General features: G+C 43.9%; 1 protein-coding gene, 1 long non-coding RNA gene and 1 other non-coding gene across 33 annotated transcripts in view; 2 read left to right on the plus strand and 1 right to left on the minus strand.

The window, feature by feature from the left end:
* Window positions 1–27,616, plus strand: part of Dst (dystonin) — a 400,775-nt gene that overhangs the window by 207,231 nt on the left and 165,928 nt on the right. For 30 of the 31 annotated variants that reach the window (XM_006495666.4, XM_006495690.4, XM_006495691.4 and 27 more), the window contains 3 exons: window positions 1,000–1,077; window positions 2,314–2,406; window positions 19,972–20,138. In XM_006495666.4, coding sequence (XP_006495729.1) covers window positions 1,000–1,077; window positions 2,314–2,406; window positions 19,972–20,138 — 338 coding nt within the window. Of the gene's footprint in view, window positions 1–999; window positions 1,078–2,313; window positions 2,407–2,450; window positions 7,275–19,971; window positions 20,139–27,616 lie in introns of those variants that run through there. The other variant, XM_006495669.4, reaches the window with a different exon arrangement.
* Window positions 2,241–2,313, plus strand: Mir6896 (microRNA 6896). Its single transcript, NR_105861.1, has one exon. It is a non-coding gene; the product is annotated as a microRNA 6896 (primary transcript).
* Window positions 7,521–20,003, minus strand: Gm51742. Its single transcript, XR_003948640.1, has 3 exons — window positions 19,922–20,003; window positions 19,390–19,446; window positions 7,521–11,333 (listed from the first exon to the last, which is right to left on the minus strand). It is a non-coding gene; the product is annotated as a predicted gene, 51742 (long non-coding RNA).

A 27,616-nucleotide genomic window follows, 5' to 3' on the forward strand; every position in this document is an offset into this window, starting at 1 on the left:
CTAACTGACATTTAGCTGACACAGGTGAGGCGCCTTTGCAGAGACAGGTGAGCGTCTCTGGCCTCCAGCATCCCACCACCCTGATTTCCATGGGAGTCGGGCTTCTATAGATCCAGCTGGTGACTACCCAGCATCTCTCTCCCCTGATACTAGACTTTCTTTCCCTTTGTGGTGTGCTGTCTTTTTATCTCAACGCCTTGGATGTCAGCTCGTGGATGAGAGGGAGGGAGTCAGTCTCTTCCACCTATTTTGCTCTTAGACTGTTTCATGGGGGAAATTCCAGCCCCTTTTCTTTTCTTTTTCCTCTGCTAATGTGGAAAATGGCAGTAGGGGAAATGGCTATGATTTGACACTTTTCCTGAGACTAGGAAAACAGTCACATCCAGTGTAACACAAAAGTACACAGTCCTTTCTGCCCGTGTTACATCCAGCTTCGTGTAAAGACTGGATGCAGTGAAATACAGAGGAAACGTAGCGAGTAGTGTGAGTGGCCTTTCCCTCTCCTCTGTCACTGCTAAACAAACCTCTGTCTTTCTCCTTAGTGTGGTTTTTTTTTTTAATGTACTAATTGCATGTTTTACCATTCTCATAAATCCATAAATATAATTAGAAAACTTGTCTTGCTAATAGTGTACACTATAAGAAGTAAAATAGAGAATTATGATTATCTTTATGGATTCATAGCTAAGCACCAGTTGGCCAGGATTGCTCTGCTAGCGAGCACTAGGAAGTCTCTGTGCTCTATGGCTTCCCTTTTGTTTAAATGAGGCCTCTAGAGTAAAGCATGGGTTTAAGATATATTTAGAAAAGGCCCCTCATTCTTCAAATTCAGTCCCAGATAAAAGAGAAGAGTTAAAAGCCTCTATTTTTTTTTAAATTGTTGTGTCTACTTAACAAATAGTTTAAAAATATTAAGATGAGCAGAAAATATCTTTAAATTCGCATGGTCAGTGGTGTTACAAGCTGTAGTTTTTCACACCTTCCATTTTCTGTCCTTAGCCCCGGGAGAAGGGTCGGATGCGTTTTCACAGGCTACAGAACGTACAGATTGCACTCGACTATTTGAAAAGACGCCAGGTATGAGATTTTTCAGACTCTAGCGTTAAGTGATTATTATTAAATAAGTCTGCCGAGGAGTGAGTTGTGGAATGTAAAGGGTTAACTGGGTCTGAACTGTGTCAATTATCGTGTGCCTTTACTGAGGCAAATATTTAACAGTGTTTTCGGATGCCTGTTGCTGGGAAAAAAATGTCTCATTAGGTGTGAGTTCAGAAAAATAGCGACTAAGAGGGGCTAAGTCTCACTGGGGGGTTGGGATGCATCTGCCTAAGCAGGTAGACATTTGAATAGCAGCAGTGTTTCAAGAATGTGGGCGAGCACCACCGCTCCCGGGTAGGGGTGGGCAACAGTTAACACTTTGCACTGCGTTTCTTAAAATATTTCCATAGTTCACACCTTCCTTCTAGAAGTCATGCTAGCCGGGTTCTTACTCCTGGTAGACCAGTCTGCTCTTTGTCATACGTAGATAACCGGCTCAGTGCGCTTTGCGCAGCTTCTGTGCTGTGTAAATCACAGAGGACAGGGTTCATCGCTTGTGGTTCTAGAGGCTGAGAACTGGAGATCAAGAGAGTAACACTCTGGATCTGGCAAAGGCAGCCTGTGTTGTCACATGACAGGGGACAATGGTGGCAAAGTGTCTCTCTTCCTCCGTCATGCTCCCTGAAATAAGGAACAAAGGTGTCCAACATGATAACGTAAGTTTTGGTGTTCACTTGAGGTTCTCAGTTCTTTTGTAGACATAAGTGTCAGAGAGCGTCGCACTTACTGAATGTCGGAGCTCAGCATTTGTTGATAAGCTGTGGTTCTGAGGATTGCACGAGTCTTTGGTGCTTGCTCAGCGTCTAGAGACTCAGTGATTTAAGTACACACGAGAGAAATACATACGATAGAAAATAAAAATCCTCTGCAGTAGATCTACAGGTCATCAAACTTGGTTCATTTTCTGCTTGATAAGAAGAGTAAAATAAGCTCATTTCAAAAGAAGACTGTCCCCTGATTTTAAGGTCATAAATATCCAGGCGCCATCATCATATTTTTGACAGGTGGTCACTTCCGGTATGTGCTCTAGAAGGGAGAGCCCCAGCAGTACCCAGTTTCGGCTTAGATGTGTTTGTCATCTAGAGTGTGGAAGGGAAGGCCGTAGCATCTGGTGACCTGTGTGTTCTTTGTGTCATTTAGCGTTTCCTTTGTAGGCGACGAGAACCCGTGCCTGGTGTGTAATAATCACTGTTTCTCTCTCTCACCTACAAACAGGTGAAGTTGGTGAACATCAGAAATGATGACATAACAGATGGAAATCCTAAGCTGACTTTGGGGTTAATATGGACAATAATTCTGCACTTTCAGGTGAGTCCACTTTGTCTTTGTTGCCGTCGTTACGTCTCGCGGCTGGTTTTCAGGTGGTCCGTGAGAAGGGGTTTGACACCCTTTGAGTGATAATGGATTTCAGGGTAATTTCATAACAGTACCTCAGTTATTCTGATAACTCTGTGAGGATGACGACTTGTCTCCTGGTCTCTGTGAGCTTCTGTGTCTGCCTTCTGTTGTAATCTGAGAGGCAGGGCTTTCTCTATCATAAATGCAGACATGTTTCTTTTGTTCTTTGGGCAGAATTACTTGTGTTAGCCGTTTAAAGATTTTCTGACTCAAAATCCTTAAATAATTTTATCCTTGTTGTAAATAAATTAAATTTCCTTTGGTAGGCACTAGATGGCAGTAGGTGTACTCGAAAGAGCCAGATTTGTTAACTGCTCATAATCTCACAAGATTTTGTAAGACCCTCAGTAGTAGTGGGTTGTCAGATCTTGAAGGACGAAAATAAACAGCTTACCTTCAGAAAGGAAGTGGGGACTTAAAGTCAATCTTAAAAAGGAGGTGGGGGGTGGTGGGTAAAACCTATGAAAGTAGTACTGGAAAAAAATAAAGGAGTTTGTTTGGGAACCAGATCTGAGCAACATGAAAAGGTCCAGAGAGGGTGGCTAGGGAGCCCCAAGGCCTGATAGGCAGCTGGACAGTCCCAGCAGTCAGGAATTAGAGGGAACCAGGTACGTGGAGGCACGGTCTTAAGCAGCCTGCCTATTGGACTGCAGTCAACGGGGCTGCTGAAGTCAGGGCAAGCCAGTCACTAACTAACTTCAAGCCAAGACTCCACAGCAGTAAGGGTTGTCCTTACTAGAAGACCCCACTCAAGGAAGAACTAAGAGACCAAAGCATTAAACCCCTGCTTGTGGGACACAAGCAGCCATTCTACCAGAATTGTATGACATCTAAGTAGAAATGATCCAGACATTATATTCATGCAGACTGCCTCAGTTGTTTTAGGCCTCGGTGGATTAGGCCCAGTGCTTTTTGAATTAGGGTTGAAACTACAAGGACCCCAGATGGGAAAGTCCGAGGCCCTCCCTGGAGGGAACTGGCTACTTTAATCACAGGGCTGCTCAGACAGGTTGTGTCTGAAATTTAAGTGGAGATCACTAGGGGGCAGTTAAAGGACCTCAGAGGAGGGAAACAGAATTTTATTCTTCGCATTTTTTACTCTTTGTTGTGATGGCCACTCTAACTAGGCTTGAGGAGGGAAGTGTGTTTAAACAAACAAACAAACAAACAAAGTCTGATGGACTAGTGAGATGGCCCAGCGGGTAAAAGCTCTTCTTGATAAATCTGAAGACTTGACATTGGTACCTGGAGCCCACATGGTAGAAAGAACTGACTTTAAGTGGCTCCCTGACTTTAATAAGTGTTCCCTCTTCCAGTAAATAAAATAATGATTTTAAAATTGATAATTCTGTGTCAACAAGATGGAAATGAGGCTGTCATAGTGTGTATGTGGGGGGGGGGGCAAGACACAGAAATGCTTTCAGACAGGAGGGATATAGGCCAGGTGGGGATAAAAATTTTATCTAAGAGGTGCTATTTTGAAGAAAAAAGGAAGAAAGAAAGAAAGAAACAAACAAACAAACAAACTTGGCCACAGAGTATAGAAAATGGAGAAGAGAGCTCAGGTTAAACTTGAAGAAATCACAGCGTGAGACCTGGGGTGGTGGTTTGCGGAAGATGTTCTACCGTCCGGATGTGTTAGAAGGGTTCGTGAGCCGTCCTGTGTTCCATTCTGCTGCAGAGCAACCCTGAGATGTCAGGGAAGTAACAGCATAGAAGTGGCTGCTTCTCTGTCAGAGAGAAAGGTCCTTAAGAGGACGGGGGATGCAGGAGCAGGTCTTGCTATGGAAAGAGAGTAGAAATGTGTAAGGCAACAGAAAAGTGAATGGATGAAACCTCGGAAGAAAAATGGGAGCATAACGGGATGGTCAGCAGTCTGAAATGCTGCCAGAGACCGGAGAGAACGGTCCCCAGCTACTTACTGCAGGAAGAAGGAAATAACGGATGGGGATGTCGGTAAATGGGAATTAGAAGTAGAGCATATAGACTCTACATTTGAGGAACGTTAACGCAAAGGGTCATTTAAGAATGACGTGTTAAGTCAGCAACTGCTTGTGTTTCCACATCAGGGATTAGGGACAGGAGGACTGACAGCTTGAATATGGTTGTTTGGGTAAAATGTAAATGAAATAAAGCCTTTTTTGATGCTGTGCTGATTGTGGATTAAAACTCTTGGCTGTGCCCAGGGAAAGAGTGGTGACCGCCCTCACTCAGAGTGTTACAGCCTTTAGTTCCTGTATTCATTGTATGAATATGACAAAGTTTGTCACTTCTTACAGAAGTGGTAGGTTTTTAAAATACTGCTTTTGAGCATCACAAATTGGATCTGTTTTTCAGTCTGGCATTCAGAAGGTAGGAATTATATTCCTGTTGGTCTCACGTCATAAACCACTGTATTCGAGATCATGATGAGGTACAGTGTGCTGTCTGTTAAAGGATTCTTTAAAGTTAGCGTAACCAAGGGTGGTATATCCATCGGCAGTGGAGATACAGTTGGAAGTGTCTGAAGCAAAGTTTAGCATCTGTGCCAGGCCTGGCAGGGCATTGGAGAAGAAGGCTGTAAAAGTACCAGTTACCAGGCAGATGCAAAGGCTGAGCCATTTCTGGAAGGGAACAGGGCGTGTGACCTAACCATGGACAGTTGCTTAGTTTGGCAGGGCCGGAGGGAAGGGTGGAGGGTGTGCCAATCTCAGCCTGCTTCCCCACCCTGGCAGTACACACAGAAGCCATTCCACATTCAAACCGTGTTCCGTTGTCATTGCACATATTGAAAACTTAAGAACAAACAAACCCAAGACATTTTTCCCCCCTAGCCTTCATCTAGAACATCACTGGCTAATGTTTAATTTTCTTTCTAAATGATTAAGAAAACCCTTACAATACAGATATGTTACAGATGTCTGTAACATCAGTGTGTCAACCTGACCCTTGACTGGATAGCCCCTCCTCAGAGAAAGACTACCTCAGGAAAGGCAGGTACCGACTTTCCAGCTGACTTTGGCTTGTGTGACAATATCTTCCCTGTCACGCTGACTTCCTTTGCACCGTGTCTGTGACTCAGGGTTAGGAATACAAACAGCTCAGAGTATTGAGTCCATACTGATTCCTTAATTTCCCACCCTGACCCTGCTAAAGCTGTCTAATATTTAACCCAAGTGCAATCGCAGAGCATAAAGTTTAACTGCCCTAATGCATGTGTCAGAGTGAGCACACTTCCTTTAGCTAAGTGCTCCACCTTTAAATCCCTTCACGTAGTTCTTTGGTCATGTGACAATCCTGTCCTAGTGAGCAGATAATCAGAGATTTATGATTTGAGCACTGTCTCAAAGCCGTATTAAAAGACTAGCTTTAGACATAATTGAAGGTATTTTCGGCTTTCAATATTTATCTTCCCTTCATCCAATTGTTGAGTCCTATCTCTATGCTACTTTTTTCTGAGTTAGTCTTAACACTAGAGACTCACAAGCTTTTCATCTATTTGTGTGGGGGCCCTAAAATTAGGTGGCGTTTCCAGGGGTGGCTCCCTGAGCTTGACTGTGAAAGGCACTTTGAGACTGAACTTGAAGGACACTTTGCTAGCGAGTCTCCGGACTGTGTTTACTTTCTGTTTGCTTAGCTTCAGAGGTTAATGCAGCTGTCGATAGGGTGTGTGTGCATTTCAGAAGGCACAGTGTTAACTGGAGGGCCGTGGTCTCCGTAGTGAGCCTCGGGGTTTGCCGTGGAAGTTCACTGGTGTCTGATTTGACTGTGAGCAGTCATGTTTGTCTGAGAGGACTGGTGGCCAGGAATGAGCCACAGTGCCTAATAAGACACAGGACCGGCTGGCAGGAAGCCACAGCATTTCTTGCAAGTGGTTTTCTCATAAGCAACATGGCTTCGGGCTGAAGAGGATAGTCACACAGCCTGCTAGGAATTACAAGTCAGAGTGGCGTCTCGGGACTTGGTGGAGCGGGTCCCTGGAAGCCCCGGATTTTGAAATGAGTGAGTTCGTGGAGCCGTGAGTGCCCGTGAATCAAATGGGGAATGTCTGTGGCTGTGTGCGGGCTGAGAAAGAAGAGCCATATTTCGATCCTGCCAAAAGTCCCTTGAGTCCTGAAAAATACTCTCCCGGAAGAAAGTATTTCAGAAGAAAGCCTTGCCAAAAAGTTGTAGATGACACCGAGCCGGTGCGGCAAAGCAGTGAAAGAGAAGGCAAGAAGGGCGTCAGTCAGCCTGCTGGGGGACAGCCAGCTGTGTCCTCCGGAGAACTGCCGTGGGAGGACCCTGCCGCAAGCCCCACTAAGGAAGATGCTGTGCAGCTGGGGAAGAGGGCAGCCACAGAGCACGGTGACCAGAAACCTCTGCCCAGCTCTGTGGACGGCTACCCCCACCGAGTGACAGTTTCCTCTGCTCAGGGGAGATACTCAGAAGTCCAAGTTAGCATCCCAGACAAGATAATTTCAGAAGAAGATAGCCCTCCATATTGCCCAGAGACGGAGAGACACTTAGATGATGTCAACTCAAAACACAGAACATTCCTGAGAAAAGACAATGTTTCTCTTTCCCAAACGGCAGCCAGCTCAAGTCCCATTCTCTGTGTCACAGAGAAGTCCCTCAAAAACAGTGCACTTATGGGAAACCTCTCAAGAAGCTGTCACAGTGTCCTGGAACAGGACAGTGATGAGAGAGGTCACCCTTTCGGAGTACACCGTCTTCAGCTCACAAAAAGGAGGTGCCATTCCCTCTCTTCTGGTGTGTCCTCTGTCTCCAAGGATGCACCTAGGGATGATGGATGCCAGGTAAGCGACACTGGAGTAAGTGACTGCCCCTCCTCCCCCTCACACCAGACTCCAGTGTAGCGGCTTCTCAAAAATGCCATCTGCATGTTAGCCTGTGTCAAAGTTAAAGGGTTTTCAGAGGTCAACACGGTGACTTTATCTTGCGTGTTACCCATATTTCTTACCCTCAGTTTAAATAGCACCTACATTTTACCATTGTGTAACTTGGGAAAGCTCTGGCTCAGCAGGACACTTAAGCTTGATGTCTTTCACTCATGGCTCTTGATTTTTTTCTTTTGTAATAGTCTATAGAAACTTAGCTCTGTGATAGGTAAAAGTTAAATAAGAAAACACTTGAATACCTCAGTGTAGATAGCAGAGAGGATTTTGATGTTCCCAACATATACAAAAAAAAAAAAAAAAAAAAAGAAAGAAAGAAAGAAAGAAAGAAAGAAGACAAACATTTGATACTATAGATTGCCTAAAATGCCCATTTGATTATTGCCAGTTATACACATCATACACTGTAGTCCCCAAATAGGTTCAATCACCCTGCCAATAAAAATAAGAAGTATTGTTTAAAAAGGACTATGTAGTGACCCTGTAGCACACAGTACAGTCCTCCACATTCTGACTTCTGTTCTATAGTCCAAGAGGCCAAATTCCAGCTCTCTCTATCAGTTGTCATGCACATAATTACTTTCCATCTTCTGTGTGCTGAGGGCAGAGGCAAACATTAGCTTGCCCAAATATCATGACCCCTGTTTGACATCAGAAATTGTTGGGCCAGCATGTCATTGGGACTGGGATGTGACTCAGGCTGCCAGGAAGTTGGGCTCTTTTTCCCTGACACTGATAATTTACCTTGGGACAAATTACTTATCTTTCAGATGTAATTGGATCAGAATAATGCACTTCCCTGAGAGGTGCGTTATCTAAGTGACTTCACAGAGTTACTAAATCAGGACTGGGTTTTTTGTTTTTTTGTTTTTTTTTTTAACTTTATCTTTCACCCAGAAAGCTCTGGGTATAAGTGGTATCCATGATGCTCAGCTTCCTGGGCAGGCCTGTGTGTCACCAGTGTGGGTCCCTGGACAGTGACCAAAGGAGATTTTACTAGGGTTCGTGTGCATAGTCATTGTTGACCTTGGTGACTGGATTCCTGTTTGTGTACACCACAGGCCTTGCCAGTGTTCTGCCTCATGAAGTTCTGTTTATGTTTTACACTGGTTGCATTTTAAAAGGAAAACTAGCGGTGGAGGCATTCTCTGGGCAGGTCTGGCACGAAGGCCAGTGCATAAGAAGGCAAATCGGCTGCCCATGTTTACGAATGTCACTTGCTTTAGTGTCTTACATTTATCTCCCTCATAATTTGCCATCAAGTAAGCTCTGTGTGGTGGTGGTTGTTTTTCTTTATGGGGACTCACTAAAACCTGTCTCTTTAATGAGCCTTTCGTGTAATTCCCATGTCAAGGGTTTTGCGATCTGTTCTATCAAATGAGTTTTTTTTTCTTTTCTTTTTTTAAAAGTTTCATTGGAAAATACATGTGAAAATATCACAAGCCTGTCAGTTGGGTTTGTTAAGTGACTGTGCTAGAGTGCTGTGTGACTTAACTGACAGCTGGATGTGCTAAGTGACTGCACTATGCTGGTGTGTAGCTGACTGTTGGGTCTCTTAGACGACTGTGCTACATGGTGTGTAGCATCTCCTTGATCGAGGCAGAGGGAGGTAGCTACAATTTGACCTGAGTTCCTTGGCATTTCGTCTCCTTCAGTCCCGATAAAGACTGCTTATCTTGTAATACAGGAAGAGTCAGCGTCAACAGCATGACTGTTTGTCTGGGGCCATGCTTCTTGTATCCTTACAGGTGTTCTCTTGTGTCAGCGTAAATGTGTTTGATCAGAACTGCCTACCTAACTGTGTTACAGTGGACTCTTTGCTCTTCATGGATTTGATGTAGGTGACTGCCCTCGCCCCTACATTAGTATTTTTCCTTCTCAGAAATAGCTTGTGAGCTACACAGCCATTGCTCATCTACCTCAAGTTATCCTTCATATTTGTCTCACTCGATTCAGTCTTCCTCACTGTGTGTGCAGGACTGGCCTTGAGGACTTTGAAATAGAGTAGGGAGCATTTCTTTGAGCTCCTCTTAACCTGGTCTGAACTGCCCTGGTCTTGTGACATTGATCATTCGCCATGCAGATGACCAGCTTGTCTCTCCTTTAATCCCTTGCGATAATCTGCTGAGAGGCATTCCTGGCTAACGCTCCCCTTCCACACCTCGTACGCACACATGTGTATTAGGACAGATGGCTGATTGTAAAAAGGGATGGTGAGTATTAAATTTGTGTGATGCTTTGAGATTGGAAAATGCTTTCAGACATGTTATGTCTTCGGAGTACTGCAGCATTTGTATGAATTAGGCCAAATAGGTGGTTCACATACAGAATGAAGAAAAGAAAACACAGAGATTAAATACGTTCTAAGATAATACAGCATAATACAGTAGCTGACTAAATGGCATGATGTCTATTACATTGTCAAAGCTGTTCTGCCTAAGAGTGGTTGCTGATATCCAACCCAGCTGAGACAGGGGCTTTGCTTGAGCTCAGAAATTCCAGGAAATAGTCCACTATGCCCAGTAGGGATGTGGACTGCTTGGCATAGAAGTAGTAAGCCATCCCAGTACAGAAATAGCACTGATCAGAACTCATGTGCTTATTCGTAATGCTGTTGTGTCTGTGAGTGGCCATTGCACCTTATCCTGGGCAGCACAGTGAGGCTACTTTAATTTAAAGCAAGTGTACTGAGGGAAACAGCTAGAAGAAATGAGAACAAGAACTGGTGTTCAGAGGATCATTGGTGAAGGATGGAGTGACTGACAGAGGCAGCAAAGCTCAGGTGGTTCTTGTACACAGGCTGTCTCAGTGCCTTCGGCTAAAGGGACCCCCGACTGTGCACACTCCATGTGTCCTGTATCCTATGGCTTGGTACCTGCTGTGCACACTCATGTGTGTGTATGTGTGTGTCCTGTATCCCGTGGCACGGTACCTGCTGTGCACACTCATGCTTACAATACCCCTTGGCATGGGCTCTACCTTCACCCGCTAGCTTTTCCCACACACAGTTTTTGTTCAGTTTCACAAAACCTACTTCATCCCAGTCTTGTTAGGTAGACACAGTTGCCATCCCTTGGTTTCTCTCCTTACAAACCATGGGTTCTCTAACCTAACCATGTGTGAGATTAATGTGGGTAGATTCTTGAAAATACAGATCCCCATGTGTCATTCACAGTGTTTCCAATGTAATAAAGGAAGATAGAGCTCTACAGTAGATTAGCATGGTCAGGGCAGAGAGGACAGGTGTGTGCATGTCAGTGCATGCCTCTGTGTGTGTCAGCTCTGAGTTCTTAGAGTCATCAGAAAGAAAGCAGTATCACTTAGCCATTATCACTTGCGTGATTTCCTGTTCTTTCAGACACCATTGGAACAGATTATGGTCTTCCGTTAACCATGTTCTTCTTTGGGTCCTACTATATGCTAGACACTTTCCCCACAAGATCATTTTTAGAAGATGCCTGGGAAGTGGCTCTAGGTGAGGCTCAGGAGGTTTAAACAGACTGCTCAACTCACTTCACGTTGACTTGAAGCTGTCCAAGCTGGGCTGGTGACCTGATACATGCCTTCTTTTCCTGCACGTCTTTCCCAGTTTTACATGTCTGCAACTTCTTGTATGTAAATATACACTTTGCAATTTTCAGTGTTTCCTCTCCCCTTCTTCCTTAGTCTAGCATGGTACTGTGTATTGTATGTTGGGTTAAAAGAAGACACTAGGTTAAGTAGAGTCCCCTTTTCTTACCTTACACCCCATTGTTTGCAGCAGATGGCGGGGACCAGGCTGTAAACCTAAGTCACTCAAAACTCAGGTTTCTGGATACTGGTGGGGTTGAACTTCCTTCCCACAAAGCAGATGTATCAACTAATGAAAATAGCACTTCTGTGTACTGAACCACCAGTCTTCTTCGAGTCAAGGACTGAACTTGATCAGTGTGGCTCTTGTAGAGATATCGGCGGTCTCTGCTGATAAATGAAAAGAGTTGTTTTATTACATCAACTTTTATATTTGAAGCTTTAAAAAAATTGGAATCATCTTAAAATGTAAGAGGAACCCAATATACTGAAATATATTTAGTCATTACTTTTTCTCTGTGCTTCAGCTAACAGAGTTCGTACTGAGATTTAAGGACTGTTAGAAACTCAGAATGTGTTTTGTTCTGTCCTATGATAGCTTGAACTCTGTACATCCTGAAGCTAAAGATCATGGATTAGCTGAGAAACTTGTTCCTTTCTGAACCATTTTATCTCCTTTTAATATGTGTGTGTTGACTTTTGCCTGCTTGTAGTTATTTAATTAATGAAAATGTAATTACTTAGAATTTGGTTATCAGTCAGCTTTACACTGTCCTATATTTTAAACTCTATGGAGGAGCTATGAAAGCCTGTGCTTCTCTCTTTCTACTAAAGAAACGGGTGATTTTGTGTTCGAACAAAAATGAGGGAATTTCCTGGAGTCTTCAATTTAGCGTTGGTACTTTATTTTTAGTAAGTTTGGTTTTTTTATCTACAAGCCCAGCCTGATTTTTGCCAATGTTTAGCTTACTTCTGTCTTTCTCTTAGCCATTTCTTTCATGTAGGCAGTTTGTAGGTTTGTAATCTTTACAGTTGTAAAATGTTTGAGCAACATTTTCACTTAAAATATTTTGTGGAACATGCTATCACTTTTTTTTTTTTTAAAGCAACTTGGAAGCAGCAACTAAAAATGTGTTGATTACACTTCTCTCTGCCAAAATAATCAGATTGCTTCTGAAAGAATTGTCTTTAGAAGCAACATCTTAACTTGAAAATATGTTCTGTGTTGACCACAATTCAGTGTGGAATTAGACTTTGCCTGACTGCAGTCGCAAGTGGTGTGAATCAGAGTGTAAGCAGCATTCCTCCTGATACATTGACCTCAGTTTACCCTGAGATGTCTACAGGACACTATTGCCTCCTCATTTTATATGGAAGCAAATTGGTGCCCAGAGAAGTCATGGGGGAGGGAGGGTGGGACTGAGTAGTAGCTGCCACGCTCCGGCCCAGACCTCCTCTGTGGATGCATATACCTGAGTGACAAACTTCTTGGTTTAGAAGAAGAACACCCTGTGCTTGTTCTTCTTCCCTAGCTATGGCTTTTGTTCATTCTTAATGCTGTTTAAATTCTCACAAAGAATGTTTTATTCTGATAAAACATGCTAAGAAATCTGGTTTCTGCTTGACAGTATTTTTCCATCTAACCGAGTCTGAAGGTTTCTGTTGCTGTCATGAAACATGACGACGCTGAGCAACTGGGAGAGGAAAGGGCTCATTCGGCTCACGCCTCTACAGCACAGTTCATCAGTTAGGGAAGTCAGAGCAGGGTCCTGGAAGCAGGGGCTGAAGCTGCAGCCTGGGAGGAGCTCTGCTCGCTGGCTTACTTCTGCTGCTTTCCTATAGGACCCAGGGCCTCCAGCCCAAGGGTTGCACATCCCACAGTGAGATGGTCCCTCCCATATCAGTCATCAGTCAAGAACGTGGCCCCACAGCTGTGCCCACAGGCCAGTAGGAAGCATCCCAACTTTCCTTCCCCAGATCGCTCTAGCCTGTGACAAGGTGACAGAAGACTAACTAGCAAACTGTGTAAAGGGTTAAGGACTTTATGTCTGTGTAGGTGACCCTTGACCAGGGGTCATTCCCACGCCCACCATCTGTCTCAGAGGTCGGCTCCCATATTACTAGAACAAAGTGGTTCATCAGTGGCAACAACTCCTAGAGTGTGGTAGAATACAGAACACATTGGAGATCTTCATTCAGAAAACTTAACGTTAGGTCTTATTATCCCCATCCCTAAAGTGGGTGTGGCTCCCTGTCCCATTAAATGAGGTGACATATAAATAGAGCGGATGCAGAGTGCTTCTTGACCCTTTCATCATTATTTCCTGTGGATTCGGGGAAAGCCTCTAACCAGCCTCTGAGGCGAAAAGTTTTCAAAAGCTCTACCAAGACGTTCCCTTCTGTCCCGCCATCCCAGAGCATCTCACACAGCACAGCGAGGCTGCTGTAGCCTGTGCTCCTTGTTGCCTCTCATCTTCTCCCTCTCTTCAGCCATCCCAGATCAGTGTGCTCCTCTGCAGATGCCAGAGTTAGCTTCAAGCTTGCAACTATTCACAGACATTCTCCTGAGGGAAGCCAGTTCTTTGAGTCAACTTTGGTTGTTTACCCCCTCCTAGGATTCACTTAAGGCATTGAGTTGCTAGGATATGAGAGAATACCAGAGGCAGATCTGCAGGTCTGCAGGGAGGAGGGCTGCCAGTGAAGGAAAAATATCAGTTTATTTGAGATAGAATCTTTTACTATGTTGCCTATGTTGGGCTTGACTTTCTGGATACTCAAATAATCCTCCTGCCTCAGCCTCCTGAGTAATCACATGTTACCACATGCAGTTTACTAAGAGCTCTGTTTCTATTTATCTTATGAGCCCTGTTGTCTCCTATTTATGAGAGAGCCAGGCATGCCAATGCCTCAGGAACCATGTGACGTTCTGGGTACTAGCCACCCTGTCCCAATTGAAACTGACACTCCCATGCAGGAGAGCTTGAGACTTCAGAACAAGGGGATGGCCTTACAGGATGATGTCCATAGCCGTGGCTCCTGTCTCTGTTAATCTTGGAAAGTGATGTTAATTTAAGCAGTTGAGCAGTGGCTGCTGAGGATACATCTGTTAATACAGTTTTCTTAATGTGGAAGAGAAATTTCACTCCTACAAACCCTGAGCTGGAATTTAGGGGACCTAGATCCAAGCAAGAGGTTAGACCCTTAGGGGCTGGTGAGATGGCTCAGTGGATAAGACCACTGACTGCTCTTCCAAAGGTCCTGAGTTCAAATCCCAGCAACCACATGGTGGCTCACAACCATCTGTAACGAGATCTGATGCCCTCTTCTGTGTGTCTGAAGACAGCTACAGTGTACTTACATATAATTAATAAATAAATCTTAAAAAAAAAAAGAGGTTAGACCCTGGGCACAGTGTCTTTCTTTCAGTTTGTTGGCCATTAAAGTGACAGAAGTTCCCCAAGTGGCTCTGCTGTTTGTCAGTCTGAATTCTCTGATTCCTTAGTCTTCTGATCTATAGCCTTACCTACAAGAAACAGCTTATGTTGGCATTCCTAGTTTTTGTGAACATTAACTAATAATCAATTCGATGAAAGTTTAAAAAAAAACCACGTAATTATTTTTAAATACTAAAAATGTACACACGAGGCTAGGATATATAAGTCTTCATCAAAATGCTTGCCTAACTTGAGCATGGCCATACTGAAAACAAATTAATAAAATGTGGATAAATTTTCAGGGAGTGTTGGCGCCAACCTTGGAATGGCCTGTGTGCATGCCATGATGATGACGATATCTGTAAAAATAGGACGTCCCTGCTTCCCAGTCGTCTGGTCTGGTTGACTTTGCACAGAGGCCATTCTCGTTCCCTGCTGACTCTACAGTGATAACGTTCCTCACTTCCCAGTAAATGAGCCGTCAAGCAATAAACTGAGAATCAAATCGGGGAGCTAGCTGGGATACAGTAGTGGGTTTTTTTTTCACCCCCAGACCATGTCCTGTCAAGCTTGGGAGGGCTTTCTTCCTTTTTGTTCTTTTAGAAAAATAATCAAGGTGAAGTTCAGCTTCTCTACTTGATACTGGTTATTCTCAAATAGCCTCAGCTTCTGCTCCTTTTGAGGCACTTACGTGTGGTGGTCAGTTTATCTTCTTTTACTGCAAAGCGACATTGATTGTTCATTCCTGCAGTGGCAAGGTTTGCAGAGATTCACGTGACAGTATGCAGTCATTCTGACTTATGCCTGGTTCTCCCTTTCTCTCCATCCCCACACCTCCTTATTAAGTAGACATCTAACATCCGTCTGATGGGTCTGTATTAGGCAGAATATGAAGAGAACATTCTAAGGGTATATATAGAGAGCATTTGGTACATACAGCCAGATGTGTTCATATGATTTCATCAGAAAACCAGGGGTGGTGGTGGTTGTTACTTGGTTCTAGAAATATCAGCAGAGTCCAGCTGTGGTTGCAGAATAAAGAACAAGCCAGGCATAGAGATGCACACCTTTAATCCCAGCATTTTGGAGGCAGAGACAGGAAGATCTCTGCAAGTTGGGGACCAGTCTGGCTTAGCGTATTCTTTATTCTGCAGCCACAGCTACATAAAACAAACAAAAAGAAACAAGAAGGAAAGAGAATAAACTGCACTGCTCATGCAGGTAGGGCAACCCTCAGCGTAGATGGTTGTTAGCTAATCTGTAGGCAGGTTAGTAACTGGGAACTACTCTGTAAGCCAGCTTCCGATGGGACTCGGGGAAGTGTTTGCATTTGGTGTAGAAATCCTGAAGACCGTTCTTTCTTACTTAGAATCATATATCAGAAGGGATACGTAGAGAGGTAGATGGCAGCTGCCACTGCAGACTCTGCTGTGCCCTGGACAGGTTTACTTCGTGAGGAACAAATAGCACTTCCTCATTCATTCTGTGAAACTTTGATCATCCCGTTCATCCATGTGTGAACGGCAGAAAGCACACAATGGCTGGCGTGTTTCTATTTTGGCACGCTCAATGGGTCAGAAATCGCATGTGTGAATGGAACTAGTTCTATCTTGTGGATTTAAGGTAGAGCCTGTGATTAGCTTCTCAATTTTGACAGTTGAAACCGAAAAGGGACCAAAGATCACAGAATTTGCCTAGTTGAAAAGTTAAATAGCATTTCCTTGTGTTAAAGGCTGGTGTCAGTAGTGAATAAGACGTCTTAAAAGCATACCAAAGACATGACAGTCCATACCCTCAGATTTCTGCCATTCGGGAAGATGGCGGAGGTTTTGCTAAGGCTGGAATCACTGGAAGCTCAAACACAACATCATTTTATATTGAAAGCGACTTTGAAGCTAACTTGGGCTTTGGTAGTTAAAAGAGCCATCCCTCTAACCCTGGGTGGAAAACTGTTACAAATCCTCTCCCTTTGAAGGGACAGCCTGTGTATTTAACATGACTGGTTCTCCTTATGCTTATCTGTGAGCACAAGGACCTCCTTACCCACCCCCAGCGTTTCCTGGGGTGAATATTTGAGTACATGCTGTGGTTGAAGTGAGCAAGAGTATCTGAGCAAGGCACTGGGGTGCTGAGTTGAAGAGACACTGGAGTACTTGTTGTTCATTGTATGAGAGTTGCTTAGGGTTGAGGGAGAACCAGAGAAAAAGAATGTAGAGGTTCAAGATGCATCATGGATGACAGAGCTTTTGATGTGTGGGAACTGGGCAAATGGCGGGGCCATTCCCTAAGCTAGGAATGTCGTTGGGACTGCATGGCTCAGAATGAGAAGTCTGGTGTCAAACACATTGAATTTTGAAGGTCATGGCGTGCATCTCTGTGGGTATCTCTTAAGGGTGAGGGTGGAGCTGAGTGAGTGAGTGAGTGAGTGAGTGAGTTAGTGAGTGAGTGAGAGAGTGTGTGTGTATGACCAGTGGGAGAGATTGTGCTGGGAGTTAGTGTTTGAGATTAATAGGATTGGCTTGTTTCAGGCTCATACCAAGGATGCTGAATTTGAGTGAGTGAAGAAAGTGGAAAAGTTTTCCACATTAAGTGGAGATGAGGATGGGGCTTGTAGAATGCACTCAGATGCCTAACAGGCACAGATCCATGATTTTGGAGTAGAATGGCAGCATCCTTTAATGGGAAAAGTGAGATCTTTGTGACCCTAGGCACATTGGTTTGAAAGCATCCCCAAGGCCTAGAGCACTTTGCTGCAGGTTGAGTTAGGATTGAGGAGGAGACTGGAAACTCAGTCAAAAGCGAGGATCCACATCAGGTACTTAGGAGGCGTAGGTTGTCATGGGATGCGACTTCTGGCAAGTCTGCAGTTGTGGGAGGCAGATCAGATCGGGAATCGTGAATCAAACACACACCACAGGTGGAAAAGCTCAGCAACTGGATGATCACCTCATTGAGAATAGCCCGAGAAGCAGAAGATGAGCCCTTGTGTTAGCTGTTGATGTGAGCCATGCTTCGTGACATAATTGAATGTGCATTTTTAAATTAGAGTTTTAAAAGTAGTGTGCATGTGTGTAATAGTTGAAACTAGTCTAGAATTCACCTGTTGAAAATTATTTAAAAATAAGACCCACATTTTTTGGTCACTATTGCAGACCTGTAAACTCAACTTTGCCATCTCTCAGGTAGCATAGCATTCACGCTCGTAAACACACTGGCACTTCGTTGTTGAAATTTACTAACTTTGCTCATTTATGGATTATGACTTTTGTAACTGGATTGGCCCAGAATGTGCTTGAATCAGCTAGAAACAGCAGAAACTGTCCTCTATACATTGAGAATTGGCAAGAATATAAAGTACGGGTTTTGTGTCTCCCTTTGTAAAAAGGAACAAGAACACAAAATAAAATACATTGGACATGTATTTCCCACGTGCCATGTGTCAGTGAATCATGCTAATGCTGAGTAAAGCATCCAGCCTTCACTGAACGTGCGCTTCCTCTGTGCAAGGCCATGATATCACCACGCTTGTTCAGAATTCTCCTACACGATGTAGTAACTCCCGCTAGGTTCCGAGGGAGGGAACATTCCTGTGCGGCTCCCTGACTTGAGTGTGCAGTCACAGAGAAGCATATCTGCATGGGCCGTGCCGCCAAAGTCGTCTCGGATCATTACGTCTCAACATCCTTGGACGTTATTTAGGAGAGAGCAGCGGTCATTGTTTTCCTCATAGAAAAATGAAAACAAAATTCTTCTGTGAGCTATGTGGTCTGTGCGTGCACACAATTCTTTCCCGTGCTGTGGAGATTAGTCCAGATTCTTAGGGAAGGTGAATCAAGTGGAGACAGGGCTTCAGGTTCAAATTCCAGCTATTTTAAGGCCAGTGTCTCTGCGGGGCTGACCACCTCTGTAGGGCCGGGGAGAGGAGGGAGTGAGGCCCTGCCTTCATCTATAAAAGCAGACTTGGTAGTGCCTGCCATGCCAGCCTAGGAAGAGCTCTTCTTCAGCAGTGTTTCTGCCTCGGACCCTCAGATTGGCCATGCCCCTGTCTCTGTGGTAACTGGGAAGAATGAAAAACTTCCTTTTCAAGCTTGGCATTGCCCCAGTCTCCACTTTGAGCTGTTTGCCTCTGCATTTGACCTCTTATTTCTCTGTTTTGTTTATAGTCTCTTAAGAGTTTATCAGGAGAGGGGCTTTAAACCTCGTCGGCAGCCGCCTACCTCTCATTTGATAAGAAGCTGGCCCACAGATCTCATTGCTCTGCTCTGGGACTCTGTTTCTGTTGCAGAGGGGTTTGTGATCTCTCTCTCTCTCTCTCTCTCTCTCTCTCTCTCTCTCTCTCTCTCTCACACACACACACACACACACACACACAGCATTTCAAGGTCCTGACTTGCTTCTTGTTCTTGCTCTCTTAGTTCCACACATTGCTCTGATGGCGAACAGTTATCTATCAGTGTTTGTTAGTCCCAGCTATGGAACTACTAGGTAGCCCCTGGTGAAGACACTTTGTGCCCTGTCTAGTTGACAGCCCGTCAAGGACAACCCAGATCAAAGAGCTGGGAGAATGCACACCCTGGAGATTCTTGTTCTTTCCCATCCCTCAATGGAAGGGGCTCTGAGAGAACAATACACACCCACGTCCTCTTTGTCACTCAGGGGAAATGGTTCTCAGAACTGTGCAAACAGGTAAAGCGCACATGACTTTACTAAAACGGAGCAAAGAGTCACAGAATGTTTATAGGCAGTTAGGTAAAGCATTACAGAGTATACTTAAAAACGAGAAGGCCACCATTTCCTTAGTCTTCGCCTGAAATACTTGTTGGATCAGATTCTGCATAAAAGTAATTTACGACTTTTATTTCTGCTTTGTTTACATGGAGGTTGGGGAGGGGATCACATATGTTGTTTTTAAGAGATCTCATTAGCAAAGAATGTAGAGTTTTTCATGCCATTACGTTTTGGTATATAATACAAAAGCAGGTTAGCATCGCAAGTCTAGCATGCAGACCTACCTGCAGGGCAGCTTCTAATGGGTTGGCGTGAGGGTCACGTGCATAGTTGTCTAGCATCTGCCACAAAACAGAGAAAGGCTTATCAAAGTAACTTCGTCAAACAGAAGTTCAGTAGTCCATTACAAATCCAAGGATGAAAGCCCAAACTGTATCTTGTATGTTTTGTGACTTAGCACGCTGTTCTGCCCATGAAGATGTCTGTGAATCTGGGTCCTCTTGTTTCTCTTATGGTACCAGCATGACATCATTGTGCTACCTCAGTTTGGGGGGCCTGGATTCTCTGCCTTTGGGGATTTTGTTGTAGTTGTTTGTTTATCTTTTAAAGATTGTAAAATTGGTGTGTTCTATATTTAAAATTTCTTTGGAAGCTTTTAACTTGGACACAGATAAGTCAAATATGAAAGCCTGCTTGGAATTCTATTTTTTCTCTTTAAAAGGGGATGCATATTTAGTAATATATTTAGCACAACAAGAAGAATTACAGTATCCAGGAAAATGGGATGTGAGGACTTAGCACATAGTAGACGTTTACCCTCCGCACTTCCTTCCTTCCTAATGGTCTGATGCTTCCGTTATATTTAGATATCTGACATCCATGTCACTGGAGAGTCAGAGGACATGTCTGCGAAAGAAAGGCTGCTCCTGTGGACACAGCAGGCGACAGAAGGCTATGCTGGGGTGCGGTGTGAAAACTTCACTACCTGCTGGAGAGATGGGAAACTATTCAATGCCATCATTCATAAATACAGGTACAGAATGTGTCCGGCCTTGTCGCACGCAAACACAAGTCATTCCTTCATTTCTGGCGTTTTCAATCGTATGCTCCTGTTGAAGGGGCACTGCGTGTGCGTAAGAGAGGAAAGGGCCAGATAAAACGAAAGACAGCGCTGGCCCACAGCTGAATCAGTACTCTAAACTGTAACACACACACACACACACACACACACACACACACACACACACACACACACAGAGAGAGAGAGAGAGAGAGACAGACAGAGACGGGCAGAGCAGCAGAGTGGTGTTATATCTGTATATCTGGAATATATATATATATATATATATACACATACATATATATGTATGCACACACACACACACACACACACACACACACACCCCTTAGCAGAAAGTAAGCTCAGATGCCTATAATCTGCAGGTCAGTGATCTAGTTTATCTACAGGTTACCCATGAGCAGACAGGCAAAGGTTCATAGTTCACAAGCTTAACAAGGCGTGAAACTCCAGGTCATACCACTTTGCCATGCTGAGGGGTGACTGGGCAGCAGACTTGGGGTTGGTGAACAGTTTTCCTGTGAAAATTACGAAGTCTTGCCGTTAACAATGAAGTGACAGTGAGTTTATAACAAGCATTGCTATAAACACTGGTTAATTTGGTTCTCACACCATCTTTGTCACCCCTGGTTATATATGAAGCCAAGACACTGGGTAATATTTGCCTAGCCACAAGACTAGTGAGTGGCACCCTTGGGATTCAGACGTGGCAGGCAGGCTCTCGAGTGTGTGCTTTTACTGTCAAACTGGAAATTAAACCCACTTAAAATGTTCATTGACAACTCTGGGTTTAACCTTGGTTATTTTCTTTGATTGTCCAAAGATTGTATCATATTGAAGAACACATATATTTACAAACAGATTAAGTCTAAGCTATAAACTTATAAAACTTAAAAAGGTATTGAGTATAATAAAAATCATACAAAATAAGTAATGAACTATTCCGGTATCCACACTCAACAGCCCCTATGCTTAAGCAGTCTGATATTATGTCCTTCCGTTATGGAACACTCTTTAAACAGAGGTGAGTACACGCACGTTCTGAATTAAGACGAAAGCCTGGGTCCACTCGCCTGCCTTGCTCACTGAGTATCTCGGTGCTGAGGGCATTTCCACTGTTATCCACCTGTCCCAGGGAGACAAGACTGGGGCACCATGGAGCTCTTTCTCTGAATCTTTTTAGGTGGCATAGAACTGTTTTTAGAGGCTAGCTTAAGAAATATCTGTATTGACCCTGGTGGCACATACTTGGAATGTCAGCACTCAGGAAGCTGAGGCAGGAGGCTCATACATTTGAAACCACTCTGTGATCCAGAGCAAAACCTTGTCTCTAAATAAATAGGTGGGAGGGAGGGTGGATGAGTGGGTGGGTGGGTAAGTAGCTTAAACTCACTGTCATTGCTTTTGGTTAGAAATGGGATCTATTTTTTAATTTATGTGCATGAGTGTTTTGGGTGTTTGTTATGTAGCACTAGCATACCCCGTGTTCTCGGGGTGGGGGGTGAAAAGAGTGGGGTTATACATCGCTGTGTGAGTAATCAGTTCTCTGGAAGATATCAGCCTGCTCATAGCCATTGAGCCATCTCTCTCCAGCCCAGGAATCGGAATTGTAGGTTTTTTTTCTTCACTAGAATTCCTGGTAGAATTGAAAATAGCAGCTCTAAATGCATGCAAGGTCTCTGTTGCTCAAGGTCTGTTGTAGGATCCCGTGTCCCATAGTTGGTTTCTTGCATAAAAAGCCTTAATTCTGTAAGACTTATCTTAAAGTCTTTGGGCCTTTCTTAAGAAAACAGTTGAGTTCTTTTCTTCCAGTGTGTGTAAGAATTAAACAGCTAAAAAAAAAAAAAAAATTAAACAGCTAGGCTGGACTTGCACATTTCTTAATTAATATCTTAATTCATTCCATATGCAAGAGGCCAAGTAATAAGCAAGGAAAATTTCACTTTATGTGGGTTTGGGGTATTAACAACCATAGGAACTTAGGGGCAGTGTTTCATTTTATAGGTGGTTTTACATAACTACTCCCATACGGTTTTAAGGTATTTAAGTTTGCTGTGGAATCCTCTATTTAGTGGGGTTTTATCCTTTATATTTATTTAGATAAGATGCTGGACCTCTTATTGGATCTCATTTGGCTTCAGTAATGTTATCTGAGCTAGTAGGTAGGCCTGGGTTCTAAGCAAATGAGGACCTTTAGAGGTGGTGCTATCTGGCTGCAGTAGGTAGTAAATGGTTGCAGTGGCTGGGGGAGGTGGCTGCAGTGGCTGGGGCAGGCAGGCGGCTGCAGTGTCCAGAAAGCTTTAAGTTGTGTAGGTCAGTTTCTATACGTATTAGAAAGACTAGGGGTTAAAAATGAAAATATATACTGTCTGTCATCACAAAGTAGGCAAGTATTACTTTACATAAGAGACTTATTAAGGCTTTCTTATATAAGATCTCCTAAGGAAATAAATGCAGAGTCACTGCAGATTCAGTAGGTTTCCCTATTGCATTTGCAAATGTACTTGGGTTTTGTTGTCCCTCAGCACCACCATCCCCCATCCCCGTGCTCAAAATTTTGGATTAATACAAACTGCATTGTGAGAAGCCATTGGTGGGGTGAATCACTTCAGAGAGTCTACAGCAATGTTTAGTAGTATTGTCATCTAGAATATCTACAAGAAACAGGTTTGCTAACCTAAGTAAACAGTATTTAATTAACAGGTCAATATCCTAAGATTTTTACATAGTTTAGTTTTCTGATTTTTATGTCCAAAGAACTATTATATGAAGTTGAATAAAAAGTAATTTTTAAGGGTACCATAGACTTTGTAATTTGAAATTGTGCACAGAGGTCAAAAGAATGCAGTGGTAGAAGAGTGCTTACTCATGGAGAAATATAGAATGTTTGCACTCACAAGAACATATACAATGTTAGCACTCATGGAGACATATAGAATGTTAACCACATAGATGGATGTCTTGGCTCCAGCAGAGGTCTGCAGTAGAATATGCTAGTTTTTAAAAAATAAACAAGCTGGGCCATGGAGTGCCAAGCTGGGCATGGGCCTTTAATCCTGGCACTCAGGAGGCAGAGGCAGGTGGATCTCTGATTTCAAGGCCAGCCTGGTCTACAGGACAGCCAAGGCTATACAGAGTAACACCGTCTCGAAAAAACAAACAAAACTCATGAAACAGACTGTTGCCTTCATTTTTATTAATACTAAAAAATGTTCAAATGCTAATTCATCTGCCTGCATCATACGCCTTTTAAGAAATAATGAATGTGACTGGTGTGATGTTGTCATTCCTGGGATATTTCTGTATGCTGCTGATTGTAAAGAGAAGGAAGTGTCGACCTGAACAGGGTGGTCCTGCATCCTTAATGATTCATGAGAGTTAGCAAAGATGTAGAAAGTGCTCATGAGCTGGAAAGGAGCCCATGCGTTTGTAACTGCCAAACAAAGGTCTTCGTTTCTCTCCGTCAATCACTGAGACACAATATTAATGGCTGAACTTAGAGTTAGCTAACAATGAAAATCATGTAATATGGACAGACCTATTAAAATAAAAATTAAAGCATATTAAAATACTTAGCTTAAGTAAGAGCAAAATCACAAATTCTATAGTGTTAATAGGTCCCATTACCCAGGAGCAATAGAGAGCCTGGCTTATGGTCCAGGTAATAACGAGAAAATAGGGAGATTATAAAGAACAGTTCTTGGGGCTTGTTTAAATAGGTCATGGATAAATTAATTTTCCCCAGTTAAATCTTACTAGATGTTGCAGCTGTTCCCAGCTCCTTTAGGAACCTCTGCTTTTCCTGCTCAGTTTTCATGGAAAGAGTTCAAATGATGACAATGCCACGTGCCTGCTTCTTTCGCTTGTTCAGTTCACATAAGTTTGATGCTCTTTGATCTATAATAAAACTCCTTTCACGGAAAACAGTGAGTGAGAGGTTGTCAGCGTGCCTCACTGCAAATAAGCTCAGAACTTTGTTATTCAAAAGAATAATCTGGAAGGCTGGATTGGATGCCTTTAACTGAAAGGAGCGTCAGAGAAGGGAAGGAAGCATCTGATGAGTCAGCCTGTTACCAAGAGAGGATGAGGGAGAAATGGCAAAGAGCTGAGAGCCAGGGCGCCCCAGAGACATTCTCCAAGCAGGATGAGAGCCAGGTGGAGGTAGCAGAGGTCCCTGTGGCCACTGCTGCATGCTCCAGAGAGGTGGAGATTCCAGGAGCACTGCAGGTGGCTTCTGCCCTAAGTCTGCTCACAGGTCTCTCACCAAGAGGGAGAAACCTCTGACTGTGAGCTTGAAGTTCCGCTCCGGAGCCAACTTTGGTCAGCCTCTCCAAGTGGGAGCTTTCCCCAGACCTCCTGAAAACCGGGTTCCAAACAGCCGCACTGGCCGGCATCAGTGTGAAGATGCAGCTGCCTGCACACTAGAGTGAACTTGAATCTGTAGACCAGAAAGAGCAGGGAGAAGGACAACGGGCCCTGAGACCCTGCAAGATGATGCGGGAAACCCCAGGGTCTCAGGACCGGAAAGCTGCGGGTGGGGGGTACACTTCCAGGAGAGGTTATTTCTGCTAACTAGTATCTGCCTGTCCCGCTCTTGTCTTTAATTTACCTGTTCATTCAGTCCCAGTTAATTCTCTGCATTCTTTCCATGGGCTTGTTTTAAATATATTAGCCAATTAACATTGGAAATTTTAGGCAATACTTTGCAAGAACATGCCCTTTAAACTATTTTCTAATTAAGGAGGACATAGTTTAGTATTAATTATTTTGTTCATAATTTGCATTTTGCATTGAAATTTTTTGGGGACACTATGCTTCATCATATGAAAATTTTAACAATCTTTTAATTGGGTAACTTTCCCCAGAAGGCTGTGGTCAGAGTCTTCTTGTTTAATCATGTGACCTGCAGGCTGTTGACTCACACTGAGTCCTTGATTCAGTCAGTCCTTAGCAGCTCAACTGGGTTGGACTGGTTTAATAGTGGGCGGAGGCCCTTGAGGGTTTGAAATGTTCTCACAGGAAGGTGTGTGAGTGTTGTTGGCTGGGTAGTTCTTTCGCTCAGTCCTCGGGCTGCAGAGTCTGGATACATGAGGGTGTGTGCACACGTGTGCACTCACCTGCCTATTATAGGTTCCGGTTCCTGTGACCATAAGCACTGGTGGCTACTAATCTAAAACAAAGCAACAACCAAAACAGTGCTTCATTTTACAAAGGCAATCAAATGGTTTGTTTACAAAAGGAACCCAGAATGGTTGCACTCAGAAGGAATTAGACCCTGGTAACTATCGACGCATTTAAAGCCAGGAAAGAGCCAGTGTGCACTGCATTGAAGAGAATAAGGAATATGGCTAGGTAGTGTGCATCTGCTTGCCATTTTTATTGCATCTATTTTTACACTTAATTGGGGGGAGGGTACAATTTGGCAAATAAGTATCAGAGGAAATACCAGCCTGTTTTACTTTGTTTTTGTTCCTGGCCCTCTTGCCCAGCCTAGTTCAGAGACCAGCGGGGTGCTGAGTCTTCCCTTAGGAAGGAAAATGGATACTTACTGACACAAAGAAAGCTGTTCCCGTTGTTCCATTCTTGAGGAGAACACCTCAGTGTTCATTGCCTTAATGGGAGGGCTGCCAGTGCAGCCTGCCCAGTGGCAGCAGGATAAGCCTGGGCAGGCTCGAGCAGACACTCCCTGCCAAGGTCCCTTTCCCTTCCATAGTACCCTGTTCTGTGATTGGAACATAGTTTATTTAAAATGCATAATTGGTAGACACCTTTGTTGTTGTTTTTTTCCCCATCGAAATGTTGAATTTAACTTTGTGTTATGTGTGGATGTGTGAATCTTTGTAGAATAAGGTTCTTGGACTGTGGCATTTCCCTTCCACGAGGCTTTTGAGAAATGAATATTTCCCAGTTTAATTGTACTCTGCTAGGTCTCCTTATCTTTTTCCTGTTCTAAACTTTACCCTTTTACTCACTGAATTATTTACATTTGTTACTTAAAAACACATCAAAGCTGAAATCATAGACATATTTTTCTGTGGTTAATGCACATGGTGTTCATCAAAACATCAGCTATACCATGAGTTGAGGGAGGAAAGTGAATTAGCTAGGCAGATTTTCGAGTGGTGTGATGACTTCAAACATTACAGTGTTGTGACTGGGGAGGTGGCTTGGTGGGTAAAAGTGCTTGCTGTGAAAGCAACATGCCCTGAGTTCAAATCCCCAGTACCCACATATAACTGAGGTATGGCTGCATGTGCCCAGTAACCCCAGGGTTGGGTGATGGAGATAGGGGATCCTGACAGAATGCTGGATTCAGCTTAGCTGAAATGGTGGGCTTCCAGCTTAATGAGAGTCTCAAAATAAAACGTTTCCTCCCTAGCATGCCAAATTAAAACACACACACACACACACACACACACACACACACACACACACACACACAGAATGCTAAGTAAATCTGTGACCAGCTCTGATCCCCTTTCTCCTTGTGACCTGCTGTTGAGCCTGTAACAGTAGAGCAGTGATGGAGAGCCATGGACGGATGCTGCCTCTCCTGTCTTCATCCTGCTTCCTTCCCTTCAGCATCCTCTTACACCAGAGGAGCCAGAGGCGGGCATGTGTATCCTTCCCTAAGGATAGGATTTGTTTCCAAAACTCTTTGATTTTTCTGACTCATTTATAGGTTCATATTCTCATCTTACCATGTGATATGAAGTAGTTTAACATGTTAATTTTAGCAGGATGAAAATAAATGGCTTCTCACTGATAAGTGGATTTTATCCCAGAAGTTCAGAATACCCAAGATACAGTTCACAGACCACATGAAGCTTAAGAAGAAGGAAGTGTGGGTGTTTCAGTCCTTCTTGGAAGGGGGAACAAAATACCCATGGGAGGAGATACAAAGTGTGGAGCAGAGACTGAAGGAAAGGCCATCCAGAGACTGCCCCACCTGGGGATCCATCCCATATACAGTTACCAAACCCAGACACTATTGTGGATGCCAACAAGTGGTTGCTGACAGGAGCCTGATATAGCTGTCTCCTGAGAGGCTCTGCCAGTGCCTGACAACTACAGAGGTGGATGCTCTCAGCCAACCATTGGACTGAGCACAGGGTCCCCAATGGAGGAGTTAGAGAAAGGACTGAAGGAGCTGAAAGGGTTTGCAGCCCCATAGGAGGAACAGCAATATGAACCAGCCAGTACCGTCAAAGTACCCAAGGGCCAAACCACCAACCACAGAGCACACATGGAGGGACCCACGGCTCCAGCCCCATATGTAGCAGATGACCTAGTTGGGCGTCAGTGGGAGGAGAGACCCTTGGTCCTGTGAAGGCTCTATGTCCCATTGTAGAGGAATGCCAGGGCCAGGAAGCAGGAGTGGGTGGGTTGGTGAGCAGGGGGAGGGAGGAGGGGATAAGGGGGTTTTGGAGAGG

This window comes from Mus musculus, chromosome 1 (assembly GCF_000001635.26).
Source record: "Mus musculus strain C57BL/6J chromosome 1, GRCm38.p6 C57BL/6J".
Lineage (NCBI taxonomy): Eukaryota > Metazoa > Chordata > Mammalia > Rodentia > Muridae > Mus > Mus musculus.